Source organism: Simochromis diagramma, unplaced genomic scaffold, assembly GCF_900408965.1.
Source record: "Simochromis diagramma unplaced genomic scaffold, fSimDia1.1 OVJJ01000344.1, whole genome shotgun sequence".
NCBI classification, from domain to species: Eukaryota; Metazoa; Chordata; class Actinopteri; order Cichliformes; family Cichlidae; genus Simochromis; species Simochromis diagramma.
The window spans coordinates 886,661-904,117 of record NW_024387375.1 but is presented as its reverse complement, the minus strand read 5'-3'; the positions used below and the strand labels follow the sequence as shown (position 1 = coordinate 904,117).

The 17,457-nt window shown below is 40.7% G+C and overlaps 1 protein-coding gene across 3 annotated transcripts in view; it reads left to right on the top strand.

Moving 5' to 3' along the window:
• Positions 1–17,457, top strand: part of alcamb (activated leukocyte cell adhesion molecule b) — a 59,932-nt gene that overhangs the window by 34,235 nt on the left and 8,240 nt on the right. For all 3 annotated transcript variants that reach the window (XM_040009079.1, XM_040009080.1, XM_040009078.1), the window contains 10 exons: positions 10,315–10,421; positions 10,636–10,852; positions 10,965–11,029; positions 11,446–11,533; positions 11,780–11,944; positions 14,409–14,533; positions 14,665–14,797; positions 15,110–15,222; positions 15,313–15,439; positions 16,045–16,166. In XM_040009079.1, coding sequence (XP_039865013.1) covers positions 10,315–10,421; positions 10,636–10,852; positions 10,965–11,029; positions 11,446–11,533; positions 11,780–11,944; positions 14,409–14,533; positions 14,665–14,797; positions 15,110–15,222; positions 15,313–15,439; positions 16,045–16,166 — 1,262 coding nt within the window. The remainder of the gene's footprint in view (positions 1–10,314; positions 10,422–10,635; positions 10,853–10,964; positions 11,030–11,445; positions 11,534–11,779; positions 11,945–14,408; positions 14,534–14,664; positions 14,798–15,109; positions 15,223–15,312; positions 15,440–16,044; positions 16,167–17,457) is intronic.

Sequence of the window (17,457 nt, the reverse complement as noted above, 5' to 3'; positions counted from 1 at the left end):
AGACAACATACAGAAAATAAACTAGGCACACGTGGAGAAGCTCAAAGGACATTGTAGACATCGATGATAAAAATGCACCCATCAGCAGCAATTTACTAACAAATCAAAGACGCCACAGCAGCAGAACAACCTCAAACGCTGTTCCTTCCTGACGAAAGCAGCGAAGATGTGATAACAAGCATGCTACAGTCGACACAAATGCACCGGCATATTCACAAGCAAAGTGTCGTTTGCAGCGACTGTATGGTGGCAGGGCAGGAAATAAACTGGTCTTACTTATTAGTGATACTCCCAAAAGTATCTTTTCAGAATTCACCCTGAAACATTTCATCAAGTCATAAATATCCAGTTGTTGGCTTAATGCTCTCGTGTCAGCAAACGAATAGCCAACTCACTTGGGCTGTCATTACGAGTACTGCAGAAGCAGCTTGGTGATTCTGATGATCTGCCAGGTTTCGCTGTTTCTCAAAGATTCATTAAGAAGGCTGAAATTTGCTGCACCTGTTGGAGGTGTCGAGGGTGCTGTAGCACGGCTCACAGCCTTGGTAGTGCAAAGATTTTTTTATTGATTATTTTTTCAATCCGTAATTGGTTTAGTAGATGAAAAGTTTTTTAAAAAAGTGGAAAAACCACCCTCTGCAATCTCTTGTGGTCAACTGTGAGGGCTTTAATCTCCATGTGTCATCCAGAACTTCTATTATATTCACCTGACTGTTACGTATGATGAGAAAAAGAACACTCATACTTTGAAGAGTCTGGATGAATTAAAGGGTTTCATTGAATAATCAACTAGTTGAAAATGTGACAGGTTTGCAGTTGTCTGAATGCTGGATGTGGATACCTGAAGTTTTTAACGCGGGTCTGCAAAGTGATTTTTGAATGTTACACTGAGAACATGTCCTAGCGAGCATGAAAATAAATTGGCCTGCTATTCTTGAGACTAATTTCCCATCCTAAGGCACGGCCATGCATCGATTCAGTGTTATATTAATATGAAACAATATTGCAGAGTCTTCTCCATCATAAAACTAATAAATGTGTTAGACTTTAGACAACGTTTTTCATGGAACTTGTAGATAAGAATCCATAGAGAGTGGATCACTTATTAAAAACAAAAGAGACTAGGCTGGCCTAGTTCAGCTGAACTGCAGACAGAGCCTTTGGGGACCATTGCCAGAAAATGAAACCTTTGTCCCGAGTCTTTCTGTCCACAAATGGACCTTTTTCTTCCAGATTGGTTCTTCTCTGAAAGACCTCTATGCCCCGTTGAAGGTCAAAGAGACACAGGGCCATATCTTTAGGGTGTTGTGCAGCTTTCTGAGCCCTGAAACAGATGGCGCTTCATAAATGAGAAAAATGGCTCTAAATCCTAACCTCTCAAACTTTCATTTCTCATATTACAGCTTTTGTCGAACCCAAAGTGCTTCAACAAATTCATACCTGCTGCTTACTTGTAGAAAATAGCAATTATCCAGTAATTTTTTTGTGATAATCAATAAATAATTGCCGGTGTTTATCAAGCACAAGTACCACTATGTTCTTTCGTGTAGTAATTTGTAATAATTTGCTGTTTTTTTCTTGTAAGATGCACGTCTGGATTTTGTTGATTTCATTAAAATGTCAAAGGCCTGAAGTGTAACCTTGAGCTCTGAACTTAAATACCAAATTTTGGGGGATTACGCAAAAAAGTGCCAGCATTTTGATGAATAATGCTTGTAACACGACCGAGAAAACAACTAGAGTAGCAGTGACATGTCTAGTTGTGACTGAAGGTGGTCATCAATCCCTTCACACAGAATAATTCAAAGGCTGAAAGAGTGGCAGCGCAGGCCAGTAGTTTTATCTGGTCATATTTAGCAACTGTTACATTAGCACGCTCCCAATTTAATGTCAATGTATTGCCAATTAAAGTACATCCTAGTCAAAACGTTATGAAAGGAATCTGAAGAGAAGCTCACTTCTGATCATTGACAGCAATACTGTTAATAAGGCGCTGGTGTTTTTGCCTCTGTTAGCTGCTGTTAAGCAGCGTTAACTCTGAAGTGGATGCATCATTGCTGGACTTCATGTATTAGAGCACTTTTTTGCTTCGGTGAAGGAGACCGTCTCTCTTAAGAGAGAAGTAGCCTTGTTTTCTCACAAACTTGTAACTATATAACTGGATTTCAAAGGAAAGAATGTGGATCTGACGACAGGTACGTCCGTCTTCTAGATCTGTGAGAGCCACACTAGACAAGACGTGCTGCACTTGTTGTAAACAGGCAGGCTCTGAGAGAAAGCTCCTTTATTTGACAAGGTAAAGCAAAAATCCATCAGTGAAGAATGTAATTAAGTTAATTACATTATCTCAGGTTAGTACAATCTGTCTGACTAATCTTTACGTGTCCAAGAATTAAAATCAGCATTTGACTTTATGACACGTCAGATGCCGTCAGTCTAATGGAAAGAAATGCATGCCTTAAAGCGGCTAGAGCTTTGGATGTGAAGATTTCCCCCCCCCCTAACGGGCTCACGCCAGTGTGGTAAAAAAAAGAAAGAAGAAAGGAAATAGAAGCTGATGCTCTCAGTTTTATGCTATAAAGACAGTGACAGGCAATTACAGCTAAGAAGAAAAAAAACGAAAAAGCTAAATTATAGAGCACGCATTGTTGACGTTTGGAAAGGTGGTTCAGCCTGCAACAAAAAGAGGAACTGTGCGAGAGGGATGTTGTGCAAGCTGTGCTGTCAGTTATCCATCAGTGACATGATTACACCCCTTCCCTCAAGAGAGACAGACGCAGATAGTGAGGATGTGGCTGTGTTTTTTTGTTTTTTTTTTAAAGAAATCTCTCTACAGCTAGCTGGTCTGGAACGCTTCCTCGGCGTGAACTGATACTGTAGCAGAATTTAAATAGAGTCATGTGCTTGTCATAGTCAGTAACGCACGAGCTGAGCGTGTGTACTCGGTGAAAGAGTTGGCAAAACAACAGCCTGCAAAGCTCATTTATTACCAAATATCTACAAGGATTCTTTGGGGACCCCGGTGGTCCTTCTGACACCTTTCCATGTGACAGAAGCGTTGCGGCAATTTTTCACGATAGCGAGTAATGAGAGTTTGAGCTTATTAAACCGGTGATCTCTCTCATTTGAGGTTCTTAATATGGCTAATCAAAATTCAGCACTTGTTAAATTATTAAAGAAGAGACAAGGACGAGAGGCAGAATGTCACGGGAGGTTAGGTTTTCTTTGATTTCTTGCTCCTTAGGCAAACGGCGTTCACTATAAGAATCTAGCCTTTCCTCGAGTATTATTGATCCAGTTGAAGTGGTTCTGTCTGCCCCTTCACACTGAATCGCTTCTGAAGCAAGGCTATTTGCCATCAAGTCTTTGTGGACATGCGCCATGGGATCCCCATTCAGTGCACAATCCTCATTTTCAGCACTTAATAAGTTTGGGCCTCGGTTTTCTTTTGGTTGTTGCAGCTCAAAGGGACACACACACACACACACACACACACACACACACAAATAGGAGGGCGTAAGGTAGCAAAACAGGGATATAGAGACTAATGCGGAGAGGTTGCTGATTTCCCTGGTGAGTTTATATCTGAGCTGTCGTCACCTGTCTCTTCTCGGGAATAGAGGCGCCTTAATCAGGAACATAAAAGTATCTCCTGCGGTGCTGCCTCCTGTCTCTGTCACTCGCCTGTCTCTTACTTGAGTTACCATTGCCAGAGTAGCAGCTAATTTTTCATGTCCAGTGTAAGAAAGAGAAAAAAGTACAGTGAAATTCAAATTCAGACGAGCAAATGTGTTTTTTGGGGTGGTTGATGAGACTAAAAAGTCTGTAATGCTTTTTGTAAAACTACCAAATGACGTGCACTAGAATATTGTCTTACTTTAACTCATAGCTTTAGTCTGAAATCCCAGAAATACTGAATCTTTTAAGCAGCCTTCAAAACAGACTTTTTTTCTGAGCTTGACAGAGAAAATGCAGTTTTTTGGAGTAGTACTTTCTACACAGCACTATCCCATCAAAGCCCCAAATTAGTGTTTGTTTATTTCTGTTATGGGGATTTTCTTTGTGAATTAATTTCTGCTAAAGAAATGTACATTGGTTCTTGTGTCCTATATAACTTATGACATGAAATATGTCCTCATTTAATGTTTTAAGTCTCCTGCTAAACTCTCTTCTTTGTGCAAAAGTGTGCAAAAGTATTGAGTCACCCTCATTTCTTTGTATTTTGCTAGGAAACTGGGAAATAGACACACATGTTCATGCAGTGCATCTATGGAGGCAAAAACTGAGCCTGTACAATTCGAATGAGCTTAAAGGTCAATACTTTGTATGGCCTTTATTTTTCAGCATTGTCTGAACTCTCTTAGGCAGCTTTCTTCCAAGTTCTTTAAGATGATACCTCACTGCTTCAGTAATGTTGCAGTCTAGGTTCTGGGAGGCCAGTCAATGACTGATCTATCAGGTATGCTTTTGCTACATTGGCGGCATGTCTGGAATCATTGCCATGCTGAAAAATGCAGCTTCAAATTGCGATAGAGCCTCCACTGTGTTTTACAGATGGCTGTAAACACTCACCTCCCAAAAATTTCAGCGTTGGACTCCATCAGACCTGTTGCCACTGACTTTCAGTCCAGTTCTTGTGTGATTTGGCACACCTCAGCCTTTTTGCCCTGTTTCACTTCCTTAAGATTGGCTTCTTGACAGCTACGCTTCCACTGACATCATTTCTGATGAGGCTTCAGTGAGCAGTAGACTGATCAACTGAAGGGCCAGATCCTGTGCAGGGTCCCTGTTGGATTTCCTTCTTAAAGACAGATACTGGTCACCTGTCCAGTTTCCTCAATTATTTTAAGGACGCCCTGCTAACATATGTCTGTCAAACTGCGTTATGTTTGGCATTTATCGTAGATTAACATAAAAAACAAAATGGGAACAAACAATGTGTTTTTGTGACTGGCTGCTGGTAACAAAGTCCCAAAGATACAATTTAAAATTGATGCTTTGCCAGGTTTCCTGTGTTTACACAACACTGGCTGAACTGGAATTATGTGTCTTCTAGTGCTTGGATTATTCATAGCTTAGTGTTAAGTGGCTTAAACAAACAAACTAAAAGCATTATGCTGAAACTGGACCGAAAATTAGTGAAAAAGCGGCCCGTGTCCAAAGGAAAACTTCAAAAAGTTGGAGAATTTTTGCTTCTGCTTGGGAGTGACATTAAAACAAATGTGTGATGACTAAAGACGCTGCACAGTGCTGGATATAGTAAGTATTATATTATATAAAAGTGTTATTACTGTCTTCAGACATACACCAACAAGATAAAACCATAAGGAAGTGGTAAATGTTAAATATCCTCCTCATCATATAGACAATGATTACAAGCTGATGATTGGTATGCACGGTGTAAACTTGTGTATTTGTCAACGGGAAGTCGCTCAGTTCACCTACTTTTGTTGCAAAAGGATTACCTTATCTCAGCGAGCAGCAGGAGCTTTGTCTTCTGTAACTCAACATGTGCGATTAGTTCTCATTGTGCGACAGTGTAATCTGCACAGATAATGCTTTTTCCCTTAATGCAGACTCTTTTAAAGTTCTCAGAGACACTGACGGCAGCTCTATTTGAATATTCATAATGTCTATTTGAATTTGAAATGCAAGGAGTTTATTATACAGAGAGCGTGATAACCTTTGCAACACTGCTGGGCTTGCAGTGTACCTTCGTATTGTCTCCTGAGTGGTTTGTGTCTTATTACTAAGACACAGCATATGTGGGCTTGGTTGCCGACTTGGTTTAGAAAAACGCTTGGATTTGTCCTCAGCCATTAGAGCATTCTGGCATCAACATGGCCAGGAGAGGCACACAATAAAGATAGTGAGAGGCTATTTTTGGCACCTTAAATGCTAAAATGTAATCTAACGGGATGTCATCAAATATGACACATGCAAAAATGCATCCCTTGAACAGAGAGCTCATTAATGGATTCCTCTCAATGTATTCACAATGCCTCCATGTTTTTCTTTTTGCCACACAGCGTGGGCAATCTTTTATGCCTGGATCAGAAACCTGCACGATTCATTTACTTTAAAAACAACCAAGTGTAGGATGGCTACATCAGCATGCTGGGTTCACAACCAGCAATCTGCATTATTTCAGGTGGATCACACTCGTGTACATCCAATTGCCAAAACGCGGAAAGTGAGCAAGACTCTGTGAAATGCAGGCAGAAATTTACAGTCCAGAAAATGACCCAGTGGGTGCATTTATTCTTAGCTCATGCATGCAGTAAAGCAACATTTCTCTTATATTACACTGCTTAAAAACAAAGTACATTTCGTGAATGTACGAATACCTGAGGTAGGTAACATTTTTCCCCCAAACACAGTAATTTGTTAAGACTGATCATTGCACGACTTGATTCCCGAAAAGCTTTTAACAGATTTTACACGGAATAAATTATAGGAAATGAGAGAATCAGTGCAGGAAATACACGTACTTGCGTTGACAAGTGATGGAGCTTATCCCTGTGTTTGGTGAAGAATTCCTGGTAAAGCTGTCAGCAGTTGAAATGTGGCGAGGTTTGTTTTGTCCCGTGCTGTCACTATTAAATGTCGCCGAGCCTTATTTAAATGCAGGGATTGTATCTATGTGGGTGAAGTGCCGTGGTAGTGCTATGTGTTCTCAGATAGGTTTTTTTCTTTTACTGAGTGGGTTACTCTGCTTTGATGCTCACACAAGCTGTTTCTGCTTCATGCAGCTGTAAGCACTGATTACAGCCACCACTGCCGATAGACTTTAACACTTTTTTTAGAGCCTTTTTGTTCTGTCTATATCTTGTTTTCGGTCTCTGCATTGGTAATTTCTGATGTTTCCATCCATCACTTTGTTTCAATTTATTCAGATGTCATAGTGAACAAGGACACCTTCAGAGAGTTCAGTCTGTCTGTTGGGCTGTTAAAAATAGGTAATTATTTTCAGTAGTTCTCCTAGTGCACCTGTTGAGAAGGTCGCAGCGACTCTTAACAACATGTAAATAGCTTTAGACAAAGTTAGTTCAGCTTAGCACCTATGCTTCAAAAGGGCCAGGCTTTGGCTTTTCACGTAGATAACAAACAAAACCCAAAACAAGGTGTAACATGTAGAGTACCGATCTTTAGAGGTCCACTTTAGACAATTGGCCACTTCAGGCTTTAACACATGTGAGTGATATCAATATTTTCATCTGGCCTGACTCTCTCCAAAAAGGTAGGCTAAAGTGTACTCCCTCACATAGAAGATAGTTCACCCTGAGCTGAGTGATCTAAAGAGGTTGAAGCTCCACAAACACTTGTAGTGTAAAGAAGCTTTATTACTTGGCCGGTGTTTCAGTATGTGGCCCTCGTCGGTGTAATCAAAAACTACATCGCAGACGGCACTTTAAATACCGTACGTGTTTGAGTGGAGGGAAAAAAAACATCTATCCACCAGACTGTACGTATGCTCTGAAATTTGTCTGCAATTTATTTTTATTTTTTTATGGCCGGACATGTACTAAATGTGTTTGCTTTCTAGCATTCTGTGTTTCTGTTGGTTGTGCAAACATGGGTCGTAGCAGCACGGTGGTGAAGCGGTTAGCACCGTTGCCTCACATCAAGGTTTCTGGTTCAAACAACCTCTGTTTCTCAGTGGGTTTCCGCCCACAATCCAAAAACACACATGTTAGGTTAAGTTGGTATTTCTGAATTCAAGCCAAGAGTCTGAGGTAGATGAAGTGTGCGAAGGTGACATTTAACCATACAGAGACCTTTCAGTGGTCAGCAAATAATTACACCACAGTGTTTTGCTTGATGAACAGCACACGCTGCTGGAAATAAGGAGTTGTGCAGTGTTGTCATGTGGTATGTGAAGGGCCTTTAAGTGAACTTCCCAGGAGCCCATAGACTGTATATAAAAGATGGACGTATCTACTGTGGCTAGCAAATTCTCACTGTGAATCTTCAAGATCAGCATTGTAACTGCAGCCGTCTTAGGTTTTTGAAACAAAATGTCAAAGAAAACCCGGGAAATGCCCTTGTGACCATATTTGCAAATTTAGTATCATGTTGTATTCAATGTTTGACTCTCAGGAAAATGTTGATTGAAGTCACAGGTTAAGGTACCCAAGAGCTGTTTTCCTGCTAACTTCTATACAACCACACTTTTCTTTCAAGCAGAGGAGTCTGCCCCTGCTGGCACAGCCGGGCTGAGGAACGCGAAAGGTGACCTTCGGCATTCTTATACGACGCCTCGGGTTATGGATGAAATCATGTAGAATGGCGCTCCCGCGGTAATACACGCTCCAGCCATGTATTCCAGCCCTAACCATAACCTTATCCCTAACCTTAACCAGCACTTTAATGACATTAAATACTGTTTTCCAAAGCGATTTTTATATAAAATCTTCATTATTTTAAAGGACAAGCAACACAATAAGAGTTGAGAGGCAGATGATCATTTCACAAGCTGTAGATTCTACATGTGTAGATTCGATCCAAACGGTTCTCATGTTTCATCATTTTTCCGATCTCGTAATATAGGGACGTGTTGTTGAAGAGTAATATATCAGCGATTTGTCCCCTAGCATAAAATGTTACGCTTTGGGAGTGAGAACGTGGTATATATAAACACCTATACCAGACACAAGGTGGGAAAATAGGGCTGTGCAATTAATAGCATGTGGCTTTTCAAGTGATTTTTTTATTTAATTACTTGACTTTAATTATAATTAAAGTTTGAGGAAGTTTAAGGAGTCTATGAGCAGCCATGTTAAATTATTGTAATCTCCTTGTTGACCAAAAAATATTTTTTAAATACTTTGAGAAAAAAAGAGAAAGATCAAACTTGTTTTTTTTTTGGCCCCCTACGAGGTAAAACCTCCTTGTAGTGTTTAGAGGAAAGGCAGAAAACAGCTTTAAAAAGCCATAGAGCTAAGAGGCAGACATGCCTTGTTTAAAGTCTTCTTATTAAATTGTCTGTGTTTGTCATCTTTCTGCAGTAGTGACTTCAGAAACAGGCTCAGCGATGGGCTCGGTGCTGTTTCTTGCGAGTTGACAGCTCGTAACGATGAGTGACAGGTGTCGGTGTGCGAACTTGTTCAGCTTAGTGTCAGGAGGACGGCAATAAGTGCAGACTTTGTTGACTCGAGGCAAACTGTCTGATTTTGTTGTCTCTCTAGTTTCATCACACATGTACATAACTATTTTATGGACTCGTTTAATAGTCCTGATGAGAAAATGACACTTAACGACAGGGGGTTTACTGTGTGCGAAGGAAACCAGGCAGGTATTTGCGCACCTCTGAACTTGCCGACTGTGCAAGCATGCCTTCCGGGTCCCAGTTGTTTCTCTGTTTTAATACAGACAGTGGTAACCAGAGTAAAAGTATTTACCTTCATTCAAACAGGATTCAAATGAGTATCACGCACAGAGCAAATTAATTCAGTTCATCTCTGTACCACACTAAGAAAACCTTTAAAAGTCTGATGTGTTCAGAGGGAAAGTGAGAGTATAACTTTTTTTTCTCAGTGCCGAAATGGCATTTTGGTGTGCAGCTGGGTTTTTTGTGCGCGAATATAATCAGACAATTTCAGGGTCGAATGCACGCAGAATATTGGAGGATCTTCATTGTTTTGCACTTTCCTTGTAAAAAAAAACAAAACACAAAACACAAACATTACTTGTCTCTATTTCAGCAGAGAGAATCTGACTGGTCACCGTTTTCCTCTCATACCCTTTACTGAGCTGCTCTCAAGCTGTTTTGGATTTTAGCTGTCAGATTTATGCTTCCACACATACGCTTGTGCGTTTACCTCTGCCTGAACTCCGAGAGGTCTGAAATGTAAATTTGAATGCCAGAAAAACTGAGCAACACCTCATTTTCAGTCGGGCCGTGGCAGCCTCTTCTTCCCTGCAGCCCTTTGGCTCTAACCCCTCATCGCAGTCCATTGAGACACTTCGCCTGGCACCCCCCTCCCATCCCCCTCTTGAACATTTTGTCTCCATGGCAATGTTTTGAATGAGATTTAGGGCAGGAAAGGTTGTTGTTGTTGTTGTTGTTTTCCCAAGGGAGCTGAAAAATTAGCAGAACTCTATAGAAACTGCTGTCCTCGTGTGTTTAGGCGAGCACTAAGTGGTGCTGATAAATGTCAGTAAAATGTATGCAAACAGGAGGCGCTGCAAAGCATTTAGAATAATAAGCATTTTCATTTTCTGTCCTAATAATTCGTTCTGTGTTGCAGGTGACCAGATTAGCCATTCTTAGAAAGCAATTGAAAATGTGCTTTCGGTGTTTCTTTTTTACAGTCACCTCTTTGGAGCCTATTATTGGCCAGTATGGGGAAATGCTCAAGATCCCATGCAACAGTGGAGCCATAAAGGCAGAAGACATCGCCATCACTAAATGGAAATATGTAAGTCACACTGGAGATCAGTTGTTCTCAAAATGGCAAAGTAGGTCTAAGGCCCTCTTACTGTGTCTGAAGTCGAACCACGCCCAGTCTGAGTGCATTAGACCATGCATCTGTCCCTCCATATGACACTGTATGAACAGTGCATGCTTTTATTGTGAACACGAAGCCAGTGCCATATGCGAGCGACACATAACAAGCGCGCTCTGCTCTCCAGGACAAAGGGGATGGAGTTCCAGGATACCTGCTGGTCAAGCAGAAAAACCAGAATGTCTCAATCAGCGCCACTGATGAATACAAGGTCCGTGTGAGCATGGACAAAAACTCCAGCCTGCTGATCTCTGCCGCCAAGCTCAGCGACCAGCGGACTTTCACTTGCATGGTGGTGACCGGCGGAGACGTGTTCGAATACCCAGTTAATGTCCTAATTCACAGTGAGTCTGAATTAGCTGAAAAATTGTCGAAATGCCCTCGTTCAAGTGCTGTGACTGACACAAGCAACACCCAGCCTTTCCATTCACACTGTTTTTTTCCCCTCAACTACAGAGTTGCCGGCAAAGTTGGAGATTTCTGGAGAAGCAGAGGAGCTAGAGATTGGAAGACTTACTAAGGTGGAGTTTTTAATGATAAACATTTTAATGCCTACATTATTTTAAGCAATGAGTCATGAAGGGAAATCCCTTACTTGAGCTAACGTATCTTGAGGCCTAACAGAGATGGTGCCTGTTATTGTAGTAATGACTTCTTTGAAGTGATTCTCATGAATTAGTAAAGAGTAGAAATCTCGCTTGTGCTACAATTAAAAGACCCAAAGGATTTGAGGGGCTTTACAAATGCTTTAGGCATTTCATGGTCTATTGCATGGAAAACTGTTTAGTCCTCAAATACCAGAGTGGCATTAACAAAAAGCTCATTTTCTCATATGTTTGGTCATTTAAAAATAGTCATGAAATGCATTTTTTTATTCATCCTTTGAGTGCTTTTCTTGCCTGTTTCTCACTTTTTTTTTCCTTTTTTTGCTTTGCAGCTTGGAAATTGTGTTGCAAAAGATGCCAACCCTCCTGCAAACATCACATGGTTCAAGAACAATAAACCTCTGGAGGCTGATGGGAAAGGTGAGCGTTCACCATCCCTTTTGTTGTCTTTGAGTTCTAAAAAAAATATTTGACATTTATAAATATTGCATACACAGATGGTTTTATTCTCTCTGACAGGGACAGTTGCTGTAAATTATTCTGCTGTGATGAATTTTGCTGCACTCTCATGACGGCGCGGCTCATGACTGTGTGCAGTGTTTTGGTCATTGCACATTTTTTTCCTTGTTAGAGTTTTCAGACAGTGCTTGTTTGTTTTCTGTCTAGGGATTTCCATCAAAGTTTCTGTTGTGGAAGAATCTAGTACCGGCCTCTCGACCACTACCTCCACACTCGAGTATTCTGCAATGAAGGAAGACACAGGCGCCAAGTTCAAATGCCGTGCTGACGGTCTACCGCTGGAATCCTCTTCCATGAACTTTACTATTACCTGTGAGTCGTTGAGCGTACTTTGTCTAAAACCTTTTATTTTGATTTAATTTTTTTGTCTGTAAATTCAAAGAAAGGGTTTAAAATGCAAGATGATCATCATGAAATCTCTGAAAGTTTACGCTCTGTCTAAACTACATGCCATATCCTGAAAACGACACCCACTCAAACACCCACAATATTCTACTTCAGCTTGAAAGTCTCAGTAATCCACTGCCTGTAGCAGGACAACACTATACAATGTGCCTGTATCAGAGGATTGTTTTAGCACCTCATTTGTAACTAACTGTTGCAAAGATATTTGTAGCAAGCTGTTGTAGCCAAGGCACAACATAATAATGCATCTTAAAACTCTGTGAATTATCCACAATATACTATAACACAAACTATATACAGTCAAGATGCTGGAGCTTAACTTACAACAAGGACCTTCACTCTATGCAAAGAAAGGAGAGCCATGAAAATTCTCCCCTCTGCTGTGGTTGGGAATTAATGACCAGCTATGACCAGACAGGTAAGCAGCGAAAAAAGATTTGGGATGCAGTACTGTGCAGACTCGTGCTGCCCCCCATTATTCCGTATTTTGATTACAAGCAGTGGGTTGCTTGTTCACTCATTTTCAGTCAAAAAATGCCAAAGATAACACAATATGACATTATTGTGCCAACAGAGCAATACCCAGAGAGCTACTAGCTGGAAACCTGGTATATAATGGCTTGGTGTGCAGTGTGTCCTAAAAAAATTTGAGGAAAGTGGACAAGTGGCAGCCAAAAATGAGAGGTAACAGGCATAAAAAAACCATCTATAGCAGATGAACAGTGTATGAAAGTCATGCCTTTAAGAAACAGGCAAGTATGTGAGACCAAACAGATGTCTGGCTCTTCGGTCAAGTCATTCTCAAGGAAGGGAAACAGAGAGATAAAGCTGAGGTGTGCCAAATTAAAGAAGAAAACCGAAATCAGCGGCAAAAGATCTAATGAAGCGATTTAAAATGTTTGGTTCAAATCATTGTCAGTGTGTACAGAGAAGGTCAGGAGCCATCTGTAAAACACAGTGGATCTCAAACACACTGCCAATGCAGTAAAACCATACCTGGATAGAAAAACACACACTATCCATCATGGATTGGCCTCCCCAGATTCTCCGGACTTCAACATCATTGAAGCAGTGTTGGATCATCTTGACAGAGAACGGAACAAAAGGCAGCCAACATCCAAAGAAGACCTTTGAATGTCATTCATGAGCTATTCCTGAAGACTATTTAAAGAAATTAGAAGAAAGCTTACCTTGAGATTTCAGGCTATGTTGAAGAATAAAGGTGGCCGTAGCAATTGGTGACTTTTAAGCTCATTAGTATTGTACAAACTCTGTTTTTGGCCTAAGTACTGCTTTTCTATTCAGTTTTGCAAGTTTTAATAAATCGCTGCCCTTATTTGCCATTTTTCTAGCAGAACACAAAGAAAGGTGGACCTTTATGCAGTACTGTGATTTGGTGCAAACTTGAAGGAAGAAGGTGCTGTGTGAATGTATATAAAGTTTTAAAGAGGACATAGAACTGGGCGTTTTTTCTCTCTCTGGCTACACGGTTTTATTTCAGGTTGTTTCGTTTAAGATTCTCCTCACTGACGTCTGTGTTTCCTCCACCGCGATGAGAATTACAAACATTTTTTATTCACATTTTTTAAGTATTGACACAAATGAATCAGTGATGCTGTTTTCTTTTCTAAACATCAATAATTAAAGTATGTTTCCGTCGATGAAACTTTGCTGTTGATGAAATGTTGCTTTTTGGTGAGAAAACAGCTTATTTAATATGGCATGACAAGAATTTCAAAATGGAGTGAAAGAGAATAAAAGTTTCCCTTTTTAATTGAAGTCAAGCTTCTTGCACATCACACGTGTAACACAGCAGCAGCTCGTGATCCACGAGAAGACCAAGAGACGTTTTACAACTGTAATCAGACGGTGCCTGTGGTTTTTGCGAGTGCATTAACATTTTTTTTTCTATAATTCTCTCACTTCCAGTCGAGACAGACACGGGTAACGGCACCTTTTGATGGTGAAAGTTGAAAAATGAGGTGTGGATTCTGAGATTTATACCGAGTGCAGCATTAAATATTGAAGTTGCCTGCTCAACACGGCCCAGAGTAGAACTTATCAGTGCTGGAACATTTTCTTTCAAGAAATTCTTGAAAGAGTTTGCCTTAGATGGAGCAGAAACATTGAGCTTTGAAAGGATTGTTTGGTTGAGTGCCTCAGATTATGACTGCAATTCAACCACCTCCTCTGCTGCATTTTGAAGTTGGTCATAACCAATAGTGAGGCACAAAGTTAGAGTTCTCTGTAGCGTGCTGACACAGTGGATGAGTGCAGTCCCCATTGCATTCAGCTGGTTGGGGAGCACGCTCCACTTGTTACACCCTCCACCCTCGCCCCTCTGACTTTCTTGCTCCTGTTTTCTGCACAGACTCCACGGAGAACATCATGCTTGAGGTCAGTCCTCAGAAAGAGCTTAAAGAGGGAGACAACTTGACTTTGAAGTGTGTGGCAGATGGTAACCCAGCTCCTACCAGCTTTAACTTTCACCTTAAGGTATCTCATTAAAAGCTTTGAAATTCCTTCTGTTCATCCAAACTAGTGCTTACTTCATCTAAAATGTATTTATTCAGTCTTTTATCCTCAGCAACGTAAATGAAATGCTGCTGTTTTCACTGTTTTTGCAGGGGGAGCTGGTGACCGTGGAAAACACGGATACCTACACCATCGCGAATGTCTCACGCGACGCCACCGGTGAATACAAATGCTCCCTAACTGATGACACGTCCATGGAAGCGACCAGGAACATCACCGTCACCTGTAAGAAGACAAAAATAATAATTTCTCTAGAAGTAGAAATTACTGCAATTTTACTCCACACATCTGCATCTGTATCCAAATAATTTTCTTTTCTCCCTGCAGTCTTATTTATTATGAAAGTCCTAATATCTCTCTTTGCAAGACTGTCTTCTTCTGATTTGGGGGGAAATTGTTGTGTCAGCCGCACTGCTTCTAATAAGCTGCATCTGCAGGGCTGTGAGCCAAGTGCAGAGTTATATGGTTAACAACAGAAATGTTTTGACCCTTAACAGGCCTCTGAACCATCTTTCTGCCATCCTCTCCTCTTTTCAGACCTAGACATCAATTTAAGCCCCTCTGGGAATATTGTCAAGCGCGCTGGCGAAGCCTTGAATCTGAGTCTTCAGATTGATTCTTCCGGAAAGGCAGAGGTCTCCTGGACAAAGGTAGAAGCGATCTTTTATATAACAAAGCTCCAATCATTGGGGTTTGTGCTTGTTATTGACAGCGCCGATATTCTCTTGGATTTATTTCAGAATAATGCTAAACTGGGCAAACAGCCCAACTTTACCAAGCTCGGTTACTCGGACTCTGGTCGCTATGAGTGGACGGTGACAGTTGGACACATCACCCGGACAGCTTCTTTTGATCTTACTGTCGAAGGTAAGGGTTTGAAGAAAAGTCTTATGCAGGGAGAGAAAACTGGTACCACTCTGTCTCATATTTGAAGTTAGTTAAGGTATGCAGCCAACAGGCAGTTTGTGAAGTTTAAGAATGGATGGAACAGCCTGACTTTGTCTAAGGGTAAAAACTATCAGCTTAAAGCTAACGCATTAATTAAATATGCGTTGTTGTTTTTTAATTCATATAAAAATCAGTGGTTAAAAAAGTTATTTTAACAGTTTAATCAGACTCCAGATGGTTACTCGCAGCTACATCTTGTTTTTACACTTTATTTTCTGTACAAATTTTGAAAAATAAACAAGACAGAGCATGCTAATTGCTGATTTTTGGAGGCACTAGTGGGATTATTTTCCTTTGGACTGGCTCGCTGATTTTCTTTACTTCTAGTCTTCAGCCAAATGGCTAATGACTCTAGACTCATAGGGACATGAGAGTGGTATTCATCTTCTCATCTAACTGTTGGCAGGACAGCGAATATAAAATGATTTCTCTAAGAAATTCCTTTCCTCAGTCATATTTAGATGTGCCGGTGGATTGGATTAAACCACGATAAATCGAGCTTTATAACACGTGTTCCCTTACAGGTCCTGCAGTTGTAAAGAGCCTGTTCAAAAATCGCAGTAATGACGGCCAACATAAAGTCTTGACTTGTGAGGCTGAAGGCTCTCCAAAGCCAGCTGTTTCCTGGAGCATTAATGGCACCGTGGTATGTACCCTTTACGTGCTTGGAAGTTTACCTATTATCAGAATTGCAGGAAATTTATCCTTGGATAATTGTTGCAGTTTCTGAAGGTCATATCCATGAATTCTTCCTAACAGTACATAAAAGATTTGTTTTATGTGTTCGCTCCTCCTGTGCTGGCGAGGGATGGGTATTGATAAGATTTTCACGATTCCGATTCCATTTTCGATTCTGTTTAACGATTCGATTCTTAATCGATTCTCTTATTGATTCTTTTTAAAAAAGGAGAACGCTAAGGTCGATTAGCTTAGAACTTTGTTTTATATCTTCTCTTTGAACAAGATAGAAATTTAGGAGTAACATGGCCTTACAAACCCAGCAGTGAGATCTTAAGAGATCCACAGCCAATGGGGTGTCACAGGGTCCCCAGGAAAAAAAATTGTAAATGTAAAATGATAAAATAAATATTCTTCTGTAGCAATAACAAAGTATAACATAAATTATTCTGTAGCAATTACACAAGAATATCTAGTAATGTCCCTGCCTACAATTAAACTCATTCACTTACCGAAAATCATCTGCTGTGGCAAAGCCTTTTACCACAAACGTAGTCACTGCTCGGTGACATTCGTCTATCCTGGCCTGAAAGGAGACGCTACCGGTAGACTGCAGCGAGAACTGCCAGCATCTGAGCCAGCCAGACTCTGTCTCTCTCATCATGGTCACCTAAATGCACAGTAATGGCAGGTTTTGTAATAAGGCAGATCGCGCTAACATAATATGCACTGTTAGTTGATTATTTACCTGCCGCATTAAGGGGAGAGGACGTGCAAACGTTACCGCTGCTGCTGGGTTGAGATTCACGAGTCCGGAGCGGAATTAAAATCACGACATTCATTTAAGGTCATCGTGTGTTTTGTGAGCAAATGCTTTTGCATATTCGTGGTGACGTCATTCGGGGCGACTGGAATCGATAAGGGAATCGTTTGCAAAAATGGCAAACACTTCCAACCGGTTTTCGATACCCATCCCTAGTGCTGGCACAAAAGAAAATCCTCAGAAAAAAAACTGTGTCAGACTTAAAGAGCCATGAAAGGAAAAATACTGTATTATTAGAAAACATGCATTAGCGCCACGCTTACAGTTGTGTGAAGTCTTCAGTTTATTGTCCCATCAGAACAAACTACAAGTGTTTTTTTTCCCCAAGATAAATGCAGGCAGTTATTGCTTCTGTTATGGCGAAGATTGCTCTGTGGATGGTGATGACATACATCTCAGAGGCTTCACAAGATTCTGTGAATTTGAACACAGCTAA